The 16,800-nt window shown below is 41.7% G+C and overlaps 1 protein-coding gene across 1 annotated transcript in view; it reads left to right on the top strand.

Annotated features, from left to right (window-relative positions):
- CPS1 (carbamoyl-phosphate synthase 1) overlaps positions 1-16,800 on the top strand; it is a gene marked incomplete at both ends in the record, with an annotated part of 94,341 nt that overhangs the window by 70,176 nt on the left and 7,365 nt on the right. Inside the window, 8 exons of the mRNA XM_084209012.1 lie at positions 26-93; positions 2,740-2,815; positions 5,603-5,680; positions 6,966-7,073; positions 8,197-8,286; positions 9,628-9,798; positions 12,308-12,382; positions 15,175-15,273. Of these exons, the coding sequence (XP_084065138.1) occupies positions 26-93; positions 2,740-2,815; positions 5,603-5,680; positions 6,966-7,073; positions 8,197-8,286; positions 9,628-9,798; positions 12,308-12,382; positions 15,175-15,273 (765 nt within the window). The remainder of the gene's footprint in view (positions 1-25; positions 94-2,739; positions 2,816-5,602; positions 5,681-6,965; positions 7,074-8,196; positions 8,287-9,627; positions 9,799-12,307; positions 12,383-15,174; positions 15,274-16,800) is intronic.

A 16,800-nucleotide genomic window follows, 5' to 3' on the forward strand; every position in this document is an offset into this window, starting at 1 on the left:
GCATGTTTTTCCTCCCTTTCTTTAGAGAGATGCAGTTGAATTTGCAAAGTCTGTGAGTTATCCATGCTTGCTGAGGCCCTCCTACGTTCTGAGGTAAGGCTCAGCTGTCAGAGCTCAGCAATGTGGGGTATGAACTCCAAAAACCTCTCTGAGACAAGGAAGAACAACTTCAGAGGATATGTGGGAAACTCTGTGCTAGGTGTAAGTGGCGTTAGGCTGCCCATGAGACACCTGCTCCAACCAATTAATAAAGCCAATGGAGCCCTGCAGTCCATCAGGCACACATCAAAGGTAGGACATAACCATAAGAATCTCTGTTGAGCTGTATCACCTTTTGCATATCTCAAGGCCAAAACCACAAACCATCTGGGATATTCTTTCAGGTTCCTGAGATTGTTACCTTTACAATTAAGTCAGAAGATTGCCACCAGGAAAAGGAGAAGGGAACCTGCTGAGGTTGTTTATTGAGATGGGCATCTGTTTTCAGAAAATGACAGTGCATCTTTTGAGTTGAGCTTCTTATTTGCCAAGCTTCTCTGCTTACAGGCATGTTTTATGTCCCTACACTGTGGCAGCTGCTTCTCATTAAACAGACATTGTACAGAGTCCCTCATTTCCAGCAGCCAGACAGACTTTTTGAGGAGGTTACACCAGCACATGCACACAGCAAACTCACAAGTTCTGAATGATCACTCTTGTCTCTGAGAAGTTTCTTCATAGCTGGGTGACTCAGCACAGAGAGGCACTTTGCTGGGCACAGTTTACAAGTGAAAATAAATTGGAGACAGGATCCTTTTCATATGAAAGACACACATATCAAAATGAAGAAGCTCAATATCAGTTTTTGGGGCTGGGGGACAAGCACAATTTTTATTTTAAAAGAAGAAAAGGAGAAGGGTTTCTTTATCCCTGAAGGAAATATCCTTTAGAAGCAACTCCTGGATGTGACTTTTCTATCTGGTATCTAAGACTTGCAGTAGGGTTTCAAGCAGAGTTAGAGAACAGTCTTCCTGTCAGGAGTAAAGTTGAGTATAGTTAAGTATAAAGTGACAACTGCTCCTGATGTAATTCTCCAGATATTAAGGAACATTTCTTTTAGCCTGTTGTTTCCATCTTTATTAAAATCATTATAGGACCCTTCTGTGTTAAGTATTTGCTAATGTGTGTTAGTGCAGGGCAGGGGGGCTCCAGGGAGAAAGATGAAACTGGAGGATGTAAAAATTGAGGAACAAGAGTATGGAAAGCCCTAGCACAGTCCTCTCCCTGGTCTGTCTGCAGAACAGCAGCAGTTCACAGCTAGATTTCTTCATCCTCTGAGCAGATATGACCTTTAATATTGGTCAGTTCCCTTGGAAAACTGAATGCCTTTCCCCACCAGTTAGGTACTGTGTACACCAGCTCTCATCCTCAGTGGTACTATTGACACAAGTTCATGGATTTATTGAACTCTATTGATTTACATCAGCCCAAGAGGTAAATATAATCACCTAGGTACCTGTGTCTATTTATCTTAGGATAAAGTGACTGATTTGTGGCATAGATCCTTCTTCCACTTTCCCCCACAGTCTCTGTGGACTTGCCCAACAAAGCAAAGGGGAAGCCGGGCATCAGTGGTAGAAATGGGACATAACATTTTTTTAATAAGATTTTTGTCTTTAAAAAGGACTTGAATCACATACTCTGGACCCATGTTCTCCCAGATCCCCTTCTCTGCTATTACTGGCAGTTACAATGAAAGCAGCTTTCAGGTATTTGCTGTACTGTGTCCACTCCCTTAAAGAATAAGACATTAGGGGAGGAGCACAGTGACATGGCCAGCAAAGAACAGCCTGTTTACATCTGGATTTGCACTGTCACAACCACTGCCTGTGAGCCATGCAAGCCTCACTTCACCTGTCCCTGAGGAGCAATTGGGCTGAGTGAGTGAGCCAAGTGTGTTTGTCCTGAGCTCCTGGGGAGAGTCTGGGCCTTACTGGGGCTGGGTGGCTGAGGAGCCATCTCCCCCAGCTTAGGGGGACCTTCAGGGGCTTGGCTCAGGAAGGGCATTTGGCAGCAGTGCTAAGGCTATGAAAACACAGTTCTTCCTTGTGGTTCTGGAGGTCTCCTGTCTTCTCTGGGAAGGATAATGGAGAGTAACACCTCTGCCTCTCTCTGAGTCAAGAGCAGGGCAAGTGGCTGGAGTCAGGAGTTTCCTTGGCTAGTCTGTCATGCAGAGGTAGTTGGTAACCTTGTGAACCCTGTGCCCTGGTGCCTAACACTGATCTCTCCCTAGAATTCATAAGGGAGGCTGACCTGGGTTCTCTTCTGTTGGGTTTGTGAGGTCCCCAGGATGAGGTGAGAGATGAGGAATCTGACTCCATGTTCTCAGAAGGCTGGTTTATTATTATATCATATTCTATCCTCTCCTACTAAAACTATACTAAAGAGGGAGAAAGGATACAGACAGAAGGCTAAACAAGAATGAATAATAAAAACTCATGACTGTCTCCTCAGAGTCCCACACAGCTGATGGTGATTGGCCATTAAGTTAAAACAATTCACATGAAACCAATCAAGCATTCACCTGCTGGTAAACAATGTCCAAGCCACATTTCAAAGCTGCCAAACACTGGAGAAGCAATCAGAGAATTATTATTTACATTTTTCTCTGAGGCTTCTCAGCTTCCCAGGAGAAGAAATCCTGGCAAAGGGACTTTTCAGAAAATATGGCAGTGACACTCTTCTTTCCTGTTCTCACAGTGGATCTGCAATGAATGTGGTATTCACTGAAGAGGAAATGAAGAAGTTCTTAGCAGAAGCCACCAGAGTCTCTCAGGTACCTGTTTGTGCTGCCACTTCTTTTTGTGTTCCCCTAATTTGTTTCATCTCCACTGTGATTTCTCTCTGTTTCCTTATTGTGTCTTCCTCACTCTTTCCCTTCCTTGCCTGGGGAGGAGACAGTTTGACTCCTCAGTTTGTTCCCTAACAGATAATATCAAATATCCTTACTGACCCCACCTGCATGGAGTGGGAAGAGCTGTTTTACCTGCATGTACATTTCTGACCAGTTAATTCTGTAAATGGCTGTAGTCCTCTGAGCTGGGACCCTTCCAGGCTTGCCAGTGACTGGTTATGCCAACCAGCATAGAAATGGGAGCATCTTTCACTTCCTTTCTCAATTGTTCTGCCTGGCTTCTTTGAACAACTAAATACTTCATCTTGGCATCTCTTCTGAAGGTGTTTTCTTTTCTTTTTTTTTTTTTTTTTTAATGGTCACTGTCCAGAACAGGGCTGTGGCACCATTAAACACTGCTAAAAAAAAAGTAGTTAAAAATAAATTAATCAAAGAGGAACTCTCTGAAAACACAAGTGGCTGGGGAAGTCAGACATATTGCTGCTTTCTCAGGATTCTTAGGTGGTTAAAGCTTGAAGAAGAATTAAACCAAGAGGTCTTTAAGTGCATGAGGCAAATGGTGCAAGTTGAACTTTTCAACAAGAAATGGTGGCATGAAAGGGAGATACTTTTAAAGTAATAATATCCTGAAGGATGGGTTAGTGTGGAGGCAAGGAGACCACTTATTACTGTCTTTGCACAAGTTTTAGAGGGGTAGTGCAACTGTTACTTCCATGAGAAGGAATTCTTTCACTATTCTCAGAAGGTTGTGGGGTCAGCCTGTGGTAGTGTGCAGTTCTTAGCACTGCTGGGCCTCCCAAAATGCCAAACTTCCCTCTGTGCTTCATTTGAAGCACCCTGCTTCGTGTTTACACTCACAAAAGCAGAGCAGGCAGCAGCCTTAAGCTCCATTCAGTGGGACACATCACATTCTGGGCGCTGGGGGGCTTTGTGGTGGCCCTAGAGGAGGCTCTAGCCCAGAAAAGACCCCATGTCAGCTTCATCTGTCACAGCTTGGCTGACTTGAATTGGGCAGTGCTGTTCTTTGGTTCTGAGATGTCACATCCCTGCTGCAGGAGGCCTTTCTGGGAGTTGCATTTGTAGAGTCTAGCCAATACATGACATACTCCTAGGGGAAAGAGAGGGTGTTCCCACAGGATCCTTAGGGTATCCAGTTCTGCTGCCCACCCAAGGAACTGCTGCTGACTGCAAAAACGGCCAGTTGCACACCAGGGGGTTTTGGGTGCTGTGGTTCTGATCCTGAAGAGACTTACCCTAGATTTACATGCTGGTTTTTTCCTAGTGTAGTCAGACTGCCAAAGGAAGAACTTCTTCCTTCATCCAGTACTGTGTATTGACAAAAGCTATGGCAGAGTTGAAGCCAAGCTAGCAAAAAGCAAACCAGAACACAAATACAGCATTCTGCTTCTACATTAGGGAGGATTTTTCAGTCTGGCCAAGGCTTTGTGGCCTGTGAGTGGTTCCACAGAAGCTCCCAGTATTAGTTGTGGGGATCCTTTGTGGGACACAGGCTCAGTTTTTCTGGTTCCAAAGCCTTACCTAATTCTGTTTCATCCAGCAGACCTCTTCCAGATAAAGGCCCTGAGTACTTCTTGTTCTGTTGTTTTAATGACTTTGCTGTTTCAGTGTTGTGTCATTATGGCATTTATGTTGTCAATAACGTTCAAAACTTCTAATGCAGGTTGAGACAGATTGAAGTAAACAAGGTTGTGTGCACATATAAAATCTTCAGGTGAAAAACTGCAGCAAGACAGGAAGTATCAGGACACAAGCCACTAAATTTATGAAACAGTGTAGGCTTCAGCAATGTCCTTGCCTGTGAATTTACCCTTGCACTGATAAATGGAAGGAATTGCGTCTTGTAACTTCTGGAGTTGCTTGATATTTTTTCAAGAGGAGCCTTTAAAACATGCACAAACTGTCATTTATTTCATTTTATTCTCTAATAAATAATAGGCAGCTAATAGTGGATGGAACAGGTAAAATGTTGAGACACAAAGCTGGCCAGGAAGAATGCAGATTAGAGTTTTTTTTTGAGCAAGTGTCTGGAAGGAGAAGGTATTAGAGGAGAGTGGAGGTGTGTGCTAGCATTCCAGAGACAGGCAGGAAGAAGAGGAAGGAAAACAACTATCAGGGAAGGTAGTGAGGGTCAAGGCCACATTGTTCCTGGCCAGCTATAATTAGTGCCAACCTCTCCCTGGGAGACTTAGGAAACCAGGCAGAGAAATCAGAGAGGAATGGATCAGTTGCATAAAATATGTGACTCAAAAATAGCAACCAAGCACTCTGAAAAGTCATTGAGAATGCCAAGGATCAGTTCCTCTGTGGAGCACCATGTCCAGTGAGATGGCTGGGAGGCTCAGAGCAAAGAAGAATTGAGGACCCTGGAGTTAAGGGCTGTCTTTAGGAGATGGGATTAGAGGTCATCCATGAGATTCTTGCTATCTTCTTTGTGCCATAACCTCTGTGATTTTGCCCCAAATTTCCCTGTCCTGGTGTTGTTATGGAGAGCTCAAACTTTTTTTGCATCAGTGGTTTTGGGGAAATCGTGCCAAGTTTCCCCAACTATATCTTTACAAAGTTCACTTATCTGTGGAAATAAGGATATTAATAGATTGTTCTTCTTGTTTTTTGCTTCCAAAGGGTCCTAGGTGGTCTGCAAATATTCTCCTACAAAAGCTTTCTAATTTTTTCTTGTCTTGATGGCAGGATTACCCTGTGGTACTCACTAAATTTATTGAAGATGCCCGTGAGGTGGAAATGGATGCTGTAGCCAAGGCAGGAAGAGTAAGTGCTTTGCTTTTCTTTAATATGAAACTTTTTTTAAGGATCTGAGATCTGCAAAAATGTGTAATTTGAATGATTTACTACAGAGCCATGGATTCATGCTGAGGAGAGTAAAGAAACAAGAAGAATTCATCTTAGGCTAAAAACTCTTGTGCTTGAAAAGCTCCACCTCTTGATTGTATACATCTAACCAGTTATTTTTTTAAGCATTGCTTATCCATGTAAATGAATCCTTTTGAATATAATTTTTACCAGATTTGCAATCACTGCCTTCAGAAATGACTTTATTCAGAATTTTATCATGGGTTATGGAATTACCGCAGTTATTCAATTTTTTTTTTTGCAATTTTGTCTTGTCTTTTATTACTCAGCAAAGGCAAAAAATTACAAAGTTCACAATTAACAGAAATATTTTTTTTAATTTTTAACCAGCAGACACAATCACTTTTTTTGCTAGTGAGGTTGTATGCCTTGATGCAATTAATTCAATTTAAATCCTTAATCCTGGATTTCCTCTGTTTGCTTAAAACACCACAAAAGAGGGGGAATAAAATGATATACCAGTGATGTTAGTTCATGCTTGTTCTTTGTGTTCTGGCAAGCAGAACTTTAAAAAGCTAGTTTAAAGCCTCCTTAGCTTTTACCTTTTGAGCCTACATGTGTTGGAGAGAGGAAGGAAACCCTAGGATCTCCAGGCTGTGGTAGATTTTATCATATTCATGATTTGCTTAACCATGATAGCAAAGACACTGATGTGGTCTCCTTGTTCACATGCCCAGTGTCTGCTTCAGGCATATTCTCCCCAAAATTTTGGGAAATTCACTTTTTGTTCCCTCTCCATCTGTATCCTTTTTCAGCTACAGTTCTGCTCTAGGCTGTGCTGGGGAGGAAGGAGCAGTTTCTGAGAGGGTGAAGTGACCAAGTATTGTATTTGTGGGGTGCCCCAAGGAAGGAAGGATGAATCTGACTCCATGTTCTCAGAAGGCTAATTTATTATTTTATGATAGTATATTATATTAAAGAATATACAAAGGATACTTACTGAATGATAAAAAGTTAATAATGAAAAATCATGACTCTCTCCAGAGTCCTGACACAGCTTGGCCCTGATGGGCCAAAGAACACATTCCACATGAGCATAAAACAGGAGAAGCAAATGAGATAATATTGTTTTCCTTTTCTCTGAGGCTTCTCAGCTTCCCAGGAGAAAAATCCTGGGCAAAGGGATTTTTCCAGAGAATGTGAATGTGACAACCAATGAGTGCTCTCTTCTTGCTGTGTGCAGGTCATTTCCCACGCTGTTTCAGAGCACGTGGAGGACGCAGGGGTTCACTCAGGAGATGCCACCCTCGTGTTCCCCACACAGACCATCAGCCAGGAAGCCCTGGAGAAGGTGTGTGTTGCTCTAGCACTGAAAAGAGAAAAGGAAATGAGGGTTTGACTCTGCTTTCCCTGCACCAGCAATGAAGAAATCAAATCAGCAATGATTTTTTTAAGGCCAGTGTGGTATGTGCAAGTGAAGGATGTCAGAGTGCCCCTGTGATTGGCTTGATTATCTGAACTGTATCCCAGTCATTTAAACAGTGCACACTTTTAGACCCATAGGATTTTTTTGTTTCCTTGGTTTAGAACCAGCTCCTGTAGCAGTAGATTATTGTATAATTCATACATAAGCCATGGTTCTCTTTCCTTTTCTCTCACAATACTTAAATGATTATGTCCAATGCATGACTTTCTAGCTGCCTGCTTTTCCAAAAATAATATCAGGATGAATGAACCTTGCCTTTTAAAGAAACCTTGTGATACAGAGTTAGTTGTGAAGATGCATTTTTAAATCAAATGTGCCATGCTCCTTTATGTCACCCTGTTAGGGGTTTGCTTGGAAGCCAGCAAAAGCTGTAATGCAATGATCTGTGCTCCAGCTCTGTTTCCAAGAATGTCCAAAGTCTTGTTTCTAAGAATAGCCATGTCCTGGAGCAAAGCTATTCAAACCCTTGTATTGACACACCTGGGAAATAAGGCTTGCCTCCCAGTTTGTTCCAGAGTGTTCCTACTCAGACACCTCCCACTGATCTGTCATGGCACAGGTGTGTTGGTGAAAGACTTTCAGGACACTCACAAACCTGATTAGTTATTCTCAAATAACAAACCATTATTCATTGTGTCACTAGGAAAGGTATAAAGACTCCAGTGTAGGAATTACTACAGGGCAAGGCTTTGATTCTTTGTTTTCTCCTTCTCCCCTCTGCTTTCTCACACACACCAAAATCTGATTTTTACTCCTGCCCTCACATGGCACTTCAGGCTCTAGGTTACTAGGGAAATTAAACATGTTTGCTTCTGAAATAGTGCTATTGCCAAAATGTGGGTATAGAGAAAAAGGCAACCAGAGAGATATGGTGTTTAAAGAAATCCACAAGTTTAGTGATTTATTGCCATAATCCTCACTGTTTTGTGAAACTTAATTATTTATTCTATATACACACATTAACTTTCTGAATTTGGTTTCTTAACAGGTAAAAGCTGCCACAAAAAAGATTGCAAAGGCTTTTGCCATCTCTGGTCCATTCAATATCCAGTTCTTGGTGCAAGGCAGCAATGTGCTGGTAAGAGCTGCTGTGAGTGTGGCAGGGCCCGTGCTGTGCTGAGCTCTGTGGGTCCTGTGCCTCTGCTGGGGGCATGGTGGCAGCCAGGGCACCAAACCTGCCTTGGCAGAGGGTGTGCCAGCCTTGGTCACACAGCTCTCCCTGCCTGCCTGGCTGAGAGCATCCTCCCCTGCCTTCACACTGGGGGTGAAGGGAGTCTGCTTGCTTTGTCTGTCAGCTTTGATTCACTCTGGGCTGCTGTCCTTCCCTAAACTGTCAGTTTGGAATAGGATGGGCAGCACTGGGACCTGCATCTCATCCCATGTACTGGACAGCATGGCTTCTACATCTCCAATATCTTCTCTCAGATTTAACTATATTTTGATGTTGAATTAAACCTTCAAAGGGATTGAAAAGAAAACAAGACCATGTAAGTGTTTAAACCTTTACTATAAGCTATTAGGAAGGTTATCTGAATGTTCCTAGTAGCTATTAACAACAGAAGTACAGCAGTGTCTGACCCTTTCTGGGTTATAGCTGACTTTTTGTAGCTAATAGAAGAAGGTGAGAGAAATGTGAACAGAGTATGACTGAGGATGCAGTGGATAGGAAGAAAACTTGACAGGAAACAGAAGAGATGCATTATTGGTGGAAATTCCTGTTTGGGCTGTGAGTTGAGTAAAATGTACTTACTGTTCTTCACCTTTTCTCTGTTTCACACATGGTCATTCAGAAAGGTCATTCCCAGATGGAGAGAAGAGAGTTTTCCCTTCCTTGCTTTCCCACAGTGGTGCCTGTCTTTCTCTGTACAGCCCCTGCTTTTCAGTTGTACCTTCAATATTCTTCACTCCACTTCATTCTCACTTCCAGTAATTCCTCTTCTGCTCTTGAACTCCAAGAGAAGAACTTCTGCAGAAATTCTTCTTTGGTACTTCCCTGCCTGGCTGAATGGCTGCCATATGTGGGTGGGGGAAGTCAGTAATTGGCATTCAGGAAGTGCCATCACCACGGGAAAAGAGCAGGTTGGACCTCTGGATGTTGTTCCTAATACCTGTGCATATGTTCCTCTTGCACATTAACTTGGGATATAGCAAAGCACATTTTCTGAGTGAAGTCTGGCTCCCCTCAGCTCTGATATTCAGACAGTAGAGATGGATCTCAGCTGCTTGTATCTCAGGCTGGCCATTCCCCACTCCTCTTCCCTGTCTTAATAATGAACCCAATTTTTGTGTTTCTTATTTGACAGTCTGAAGAATATGTCTGCCAGGAGGACTCAGGGCTCCTTTCAAAAAATATGAATCAATGTATTTTTTCCCTGCACAGTGCCTGACCCTGCTATTTCTCTTTTTTGAAACCCACCAGGTTATAGAATGCAACTTGAGGGCCTCACGTTCCTTCCCCTTTGTATCCAAGACTCTGGGGGTGGACTTCATTGATGTGGCCACTAAAGTGATGATTGGGAAACAGGTTAATGAGTCATCCCTCCCCACGATGGAACATCCCATTTTCCCATCCAGATATGTTGGGATTAAGGTATGGTTTCCAAAAGAACCACAGGAACCCCACCACAGAGCCAGCACATAACACATTAATATACAATTAGTGCTTTAATGGCCAAAGAGAACAATTTACTCATTGGCCAAAGGTCAAATTGATTTTTTGGAGTTTCTGTCAAGATAATCTGTTTGGAAACTTTAGAGAAAAATCAGAGAAAAATTATCCAGTGAAACGAAATCTTCCTTTATTTTTAGCGTCTAACCTATTCTGAATCCTGTTTATGAACTGCATAATAATAAATTTGCACTTGCAGAGTGTAAATACACATGTGGACATGCACAACTTTGTGTTGTGGGTGCCCCCCACATTTTATCTTCAGGACCTGGGACATGGGCTGTCAAATGCACATCATCCCCTTTATATACACCACTGGTTAAAATAAGGGTGGAAGTCTTGGATCCTTTGATTTCAGTAAGGCCAAGGTTTTACTTTCCATAATTGCTAAGCTTGTATAAGACTCAACAGAATAAAATGGATGGTAGATATTTTTGAATGCTTAGTGAAAGAGAAAAAAAAATGTAATCATAAAAATATCTAAAACAGTGGTGCAGAAAATCCAAAGGATAATGAGAGTTGTTCATACAGAAACCTTCAAGCTCTAATAGCTTCCATATAAAGTGAAAACTGAGGAAGCAGAAAACACCTAACATCTTTCTACTAATAAAATGTTCAGAACTATTAAAATGCAAGCCAAATTTATATCCCAAGCTAGCCAATATAGAGATATCTTTACATTTTATTTTGATGCCACAGATAGGCATTATCCAAAATTCAAACTTGAGACTTTTTTTTTTTTTGTGAGCCTAATTTATTTTTGTACATTTCTACTATTTAGACCTGAGGCTTCTGCACTATTGTTAGCTGAACTGCCAAGAGTTTTGTCTCTCCTGGGAATGCTGGCTACAGAGAGCAGAAAACCCAGCTTTATTCTTGAAAACTTCCCTACAAAGCTTTTTATACTGCTTGCATTCAGAGTGGATTTGTCAAATATAAAAACCTGCTAACACCTTTGGAAATGCTAAACTTTGAAAAACATCCCAGTTTAGCCTGTTTGTTGTTATTCATGCATCATATTTTTTATCCTCTTACAATTTATTGCTAGTAGTATTTACATGGACACAGGATCTTTTTTCTTCAGCAGTTCTTAAGAGAAAATACAAAATTCTTTTCTTCTTTGTCAACATAGCTGCTCCTTTGTGGATTTGAGTACCACTGTTTAAGCTTTAGTGACTGAAATACTGTCTTGCCATGACTGGTGCAAGTATCAGGGCCTGACCAAGATTAAATCCTGGGTAGAGAATGACTAATTTTTAAATAGGGTTTAGTTGCAGTACCAGAGTCTGCTCCTGATGATGCATTTTCCTGTTCATGGCAGATAAAAATTAGGGAGGTGGTGGAAGGCTTTGCTGCTTGTTACCTTTCAAGACAATGTACTATGATAATCCATGTATTAAATGTATTAAAATAATCCATCTTAACTGTCATATCTCTGCTTGAGTTGGCCACTGTAAACATTTTCTCTTTACTTAAAGTGGAAACAAAACATATCTAAAAGTCACAAAGACACACAACATTTTTTGAGAAACCTTTTGAATTTCTCCTGTCTCATTTTAACTGGTCATTGTTAGGCTTCAAATTTTAAAATAGATTTGTTTCTAAGCAGAAATCTTGCTGCCTTTCTGTAAATACCATTAGTAGTTTAAGACATGGAGAAGCCCCCCAGAAAATTACTTGTTAGTAGGAAATTTGTTCCATGTTTGCTACATGTGGTCATTGGTTCTTTGACAGAGACTTTCTTTTCCTCCCACCCCTCCATGTTTCTTATTTTAAGATCAAATGGGACAAGAGAACTCAGTGCTGTGATCTGAGTCCTCTGATGATGATAATAATAATAACCACAGTGATCAGGGGGCTTAATATTAACATATAAAGAGAAAAAAAATTACAAATGTATATTTCTGGATGGCAGAGGGGAAAAATACAAAAATAATTTGCAAATTTTCATCTTGTTTGCACCAAAAAAAAGGGCATTCTTGTGAAATAGTTTTATTTCTGCAAATGAAACATTTAATGGAGAACAGCATTCTCTGCAAAACCAACTGGATTCAGATAGCATCTTTCCTTGTTCCATGAATTAAGTGCTTCACAGCCTCTTTGTTTAAAAATGTGCCCTTATAACCATACTGATAGTGGGCTACTGATACTGATTGAAAATGGAAGGGGAGCAGGATGCCAGAGTTAGATGACTGATGTATTGGTGGAATAGATGAGCATTTGCTCCAGTCCATCATCAAGATGCCGAGGGAATTATTTTGCCAAATAGTTCTTTGCTTATCAGCCTTGCCCACTGTTTTTTGATTTTTTTGGTTTTTTTTTAATAAATTCATGTCTCTTTTTGTCATTTCCAAGTGTAGGTGGAATTCTTATATTTTTTTAAATGATCCAATTTTTATTCTTTCTCCCTCCTGCCTCTTTCTTTCCCCAGGCCCCAATGTTTTCCTGGTCCAGGCTGAGAGATGCTGACCCCGTTCTCAGATGTGAAATGGCCTCTACTGGGGAGGTATCTTTTAGATTTGCTTTTTTGTTTTTTAAACCAAGTTGACTTTAAACATCATGAATCTTTGAAAGTGATCTTATTACTGCCTGAATCATGATGGCATCTGTTGCTTCTTCAGAAAATTGAAAACATCTTTCTTAGCTGCAAAACCCACAATGTCCTGCAAAACCCAGTTTTTTCAGCCACTGGATGTCCCTGTTTACCTGCATGTCAGCTCCCTGAGTAGGACCTGGTTGGTGTGATAGCCTGAAATGAGTTTGGCTGAGAATTTTTGGGTTCTGCGTGGCTGTTTTATGACTCATGTGCTTCTGAAAAACAAGTGGTGGCAGCTCCCAAGCCCCGTGGACACTTGCTGCAGCAGTGACGTGGAGGCCCCTGGGCATGACTGGTTGGTCTTGGCATGTGCCAGTTGCTTAAAGGCAGCAAAAATGTGTGGTGATTTCTTGTTGCCTGATAAAAAAGCCAAAGAAAGAGACAATAAAATGTGGTGGCTGCTGGAATTGTGGATGCTTTGAGCCTGGGCAGCTTTCCCCACTCTCTGTGCAGCCAGGCTGTGAGGTGCTGCTGGAATGTCTCCTGGTGTGGCTATGGCATGCTGTGAGGGCACAGGGCTGGGCAAGGCTCAGCATCCTCACCCTCACAGGCACAGGTTTCCATCCATATCACCTGACTCACACAGAACAAAGGGTTTCTTTTTGAATTATTGCTGAGCTATCGAGGGTGTCCATAGATACAGCCAAGTAATCCTTAAATTTCATGTGTTCTGCTTCTTCTGGAATGAGTTGCAGTAGCAAAATCTTATTCTGGGCCAGAATACCCTCTTGGAAAATGATTAAACACTAAAGCAATTTGATCAGACTTGCTGTACCATCACTAGGCAGGTGGCAGATCTTGGGCTGCTCCATTGGATGTGAGCTTGGGTATGTCCAAAGGAAACATTTACCATTTTAGTATGGAAAAGTACCCTACCCAGATACAAAGGAAGAGCAGCTTTTAGGTCTCCTACATCAGTCCTGAATGACTTTATTTTACTCTTCATAATATGCTAGAAACAGGTATTGCAGAAGATTTCCTTTCTGTATAGTTAATGGGCAGAAAGAAGTCAAGTGACTTCTGTGACTTCCTGATTTTCAGAACAAAATAGAATACAGAGACAACCTCCTCACCAAAAAAAGGCATAAAAATGTAACTGGGGACAAGAATTATTTTTCTGGGCTTTATACAGAGTTAGAGATTACCATGGTCATAAAGGAGGGATTATTAACTTTTATGAGTTGGAAAGATCCATATTCACAAATGCCATAAAGTGTGACAGTTCTGAAAGTCTTTCTTATAGAGAAGTAAGGATAATAACTTGCTTTGGGTAAAAAGCTCAGTTATTCCTCACAGACATTTTTCACACACATGGCTTGATCTGGGCTTGAATGTGTCACATCTGTCTGGCAGAGATTTATTTTGCTGGAAGCCATGGTTCCCACAATAGGAGAAGACACAGTGCTGGGGTCCCTTTGAGTATTGTGCCTGTGAACCATGCCATAATGATAAACCTCTCCTGGCAGGCTGGGAGCCTACAAGGCAGGGTCTGTCTGTCACCCTAAAAAGTCCAGGATTATAGAACACATAGAAACACATAGAAAACATAGAATATATCATGTTGTCATGACTTTTTTTATCCCTTCTCTTGTGGGATTTTTATTTGTTCATTGTTCTTTTTTTTTTTTTACTTCAGTAGATCTTGGCAAATCATAACTTATTTTTCATGAAATACTGTTTTCTGCTCACTATGGTGAGACCATGAATGTGAGGGCTCACTCTGGGATGAGAAGGATCATAAGAGGAAAATGGGAGAGCAATTCTCAATCAGCTCCTTTATCCCATCTGTATATGTTGGTAGATTTGTTATTTCACACACAAAAATCAGTGACAGTTTCTGCTTCTGATTGTTTTTCCACAAGTGTGGAGCTGACCAGAAAAAGTGAAGGTTGTTTGGTTGGTTTTTATCTTTTTAAACTTTCACAAGAGCTCATGCATTCCTCTATTTGTCACCAGAATTCCAAATTTTGGTTAGGAATGCAGTTGAGCTCTTTCAGAAGGTTGTTATCATATGATAGTCTGTCAGCAACTGAGCTCCACATCCAGTCCTGAGTGCTGGAGAGCTGATAAATGATTCTTGCCGGTTTCTTCCCCAACTGTTTCTTTAAAATTATAATTTATTTCAAATAAATTATTATGAATTTTCCTGATTGCTTTGTTCTTAAGTAAATACTAAAATTTACTTGAATTTTGTTAATCTGTGGACTTTTAGTGGAAAAGCATCTTTATATCCTGTGCTTTTCCTTCACAAGCAATGCCAGTGGTGCATGAGAGCACAAACCCTGCCTTACCCTGGTTTGCAGGCACACAGAGGAACATGCTTGTGTGCACAGCTCTCACTGGTGCCTAAGCCTTCCATAATGTTAAATAATTTGCAGTGCAATCCCAAACATTGGAGCAGAGGCTGTGTACAGCATCCCAATAACTTAGCAGAATCAATTGTGACTCCTCAGTGTGCTGTTTGAAATGAAAGCATTGCTTATTCCTCCATTATTGCTTCATTCAAATGATGAGATTTGTCTGCAGTGATTTTTCTGATTTATTCTGTTCCCCGTGCCTGCAGGCTCCATGCAAAGCAGTCTGTCTTCTTCACACAGAAACAAAAGATCCTGTTTGAAAATGGCACTCCTGTTTCTTTTTCAAGCAATGTTTTTGGGTTGGTTTTGGGTTCCCCCTCATGCATTCTTTGTGCATTTCTGCAGGTTGCATGCTTTGGGGAGGATGTGTACTCTGCCTTCCAGAAGGCTCTGCTTGCCACAGGGTTTACATTTCCTAAGGAAGGAATTTTGATTGGAATCCAGGTGAGTCCTAAAAATCAGAGTTTAGAAAGGACCAACACAGAGGAGCTCAGCAGCTTTTGCCTTGCTTTCATTCATGTGACTTTATAGCTCAAATCTGTTTCTCTGCATTTCATCCTGAAGTGCAGTGTCACAGTGAGGAGCAAACACCATGGAGAGATCTTTACTGCACTCAACAAGGCTGGTCTGGGGGGTTTTCCCTCTTTCTATAACTATCAGGGTCTCCTGGCAACTACAGAAGTTTTTTCTGTCACACAGAGCAACTTTCAGTGGTGACAGCAAGAGCTGAAACCCTAAAATCCAAGCTCTAGTCTAGCATGAAGTCAGGGCACCTGCAGAGTCTGCATCCAAGAGGCAATCCCTCTGAGGAGGTAGAAGAACCAGGAGTTTGCTGTGGGAAGCCATTGGGGATGGCTGCCAGCACAGACTTGGGATCAGAGAGCTCTAAGACATGTATTTGGGGAAACAGAGGCTGTGGATGGTCAGTTCAGAGAAACATCCCAACCAGAACCTGGAGCTCCCTCTTTGCTTTGCCTCTTGCCCTTGTCAAACCCATTCTCTCCCAAACAGGGGGCAGTTTCCATGCTGCAAAGCTGGATCTGCTAAGCTTTCCCCATGAAGACACAAGTTTCCTCCCAGCAGAGCTGTAGCATCATTGGCAGTGCAGAAAAGCTGATGTTGTTGGGGGGCTGTGGGCTGGTTCTTGGTGCAAAGTATTGGGCTGTGAGGCCTCCTCAGGTATGGCACTGTCACATCCCTCTCCTTGCTGGAGTCACAGTGGAATACACTCAGGTGGGTTGAGTGGTTAAAGGGCATCAGTCTGCCACCAAATCTGTGGCAATAGAAGAAATTCTCCAACATCTTTTAATGAGAATCAGGCACATTCTGGCCACAGTTTTTATTCTGGCTAGGTTGAGCTATAGAAATCATTCCATCCACAATTGTGCAGGTTGTGCAGTGGAAATCATTCCATTACACAGAGTTCTTTACCAGACTTCTCACATATTTATACATAAAAACCCCCAAGAAATTCTTATTCATTTGTCCTGCATTACACAATTCTTAGTATTCAGTCTTCTGTTTGTCATTGATTCCTTCACCTTTGATGCTGATCTGGTTCTCATTCTTTGGTTCTCTTATCAATCTTTTCCCAGAGCAGATGTCTCCAACCACACCAGGGGTAATGTCTATTAATGTCCATTTATCTCCTCTGTATCTTCTGGCTACTTCCAGTCTGTAGGTGTTAAAGTCTCAGAACATAGGAATCTTCTTTTTGTTGGTTGAAGCCCATCAGAAACTCAAACCCTTGGTGAAATCTTCTGAAGAAAAACCCCAATTCCCTACCCCCTTGTCAAAGGCAGACAAACCCCTGACTGAAGTTCCTTTAAAAATTTAGAAGCTGTATCATTTCCAACAAGTCTTCACCCTGCCCCCCACATTTCTGCCATCAATCCTTTGCCTGTTTGATCACTGTGCACAGCCAGTCTTGTTCCCTATCCTACAGCTCTGTGAGCCAGAAAAGAAGAGCCA

The sequence above is a fragment of the Fringilla coelebs genome (genome assembly GCF_963513975.1).
Source record: "Fringilla coelebs genome assembly, chromosome: 7".
Lineage (NCBI taxonomy): Eukaryota > Metazoa > Chordata > Aves > Passeriformes > Fringillidae > Fringilla > Fringilla coelebs.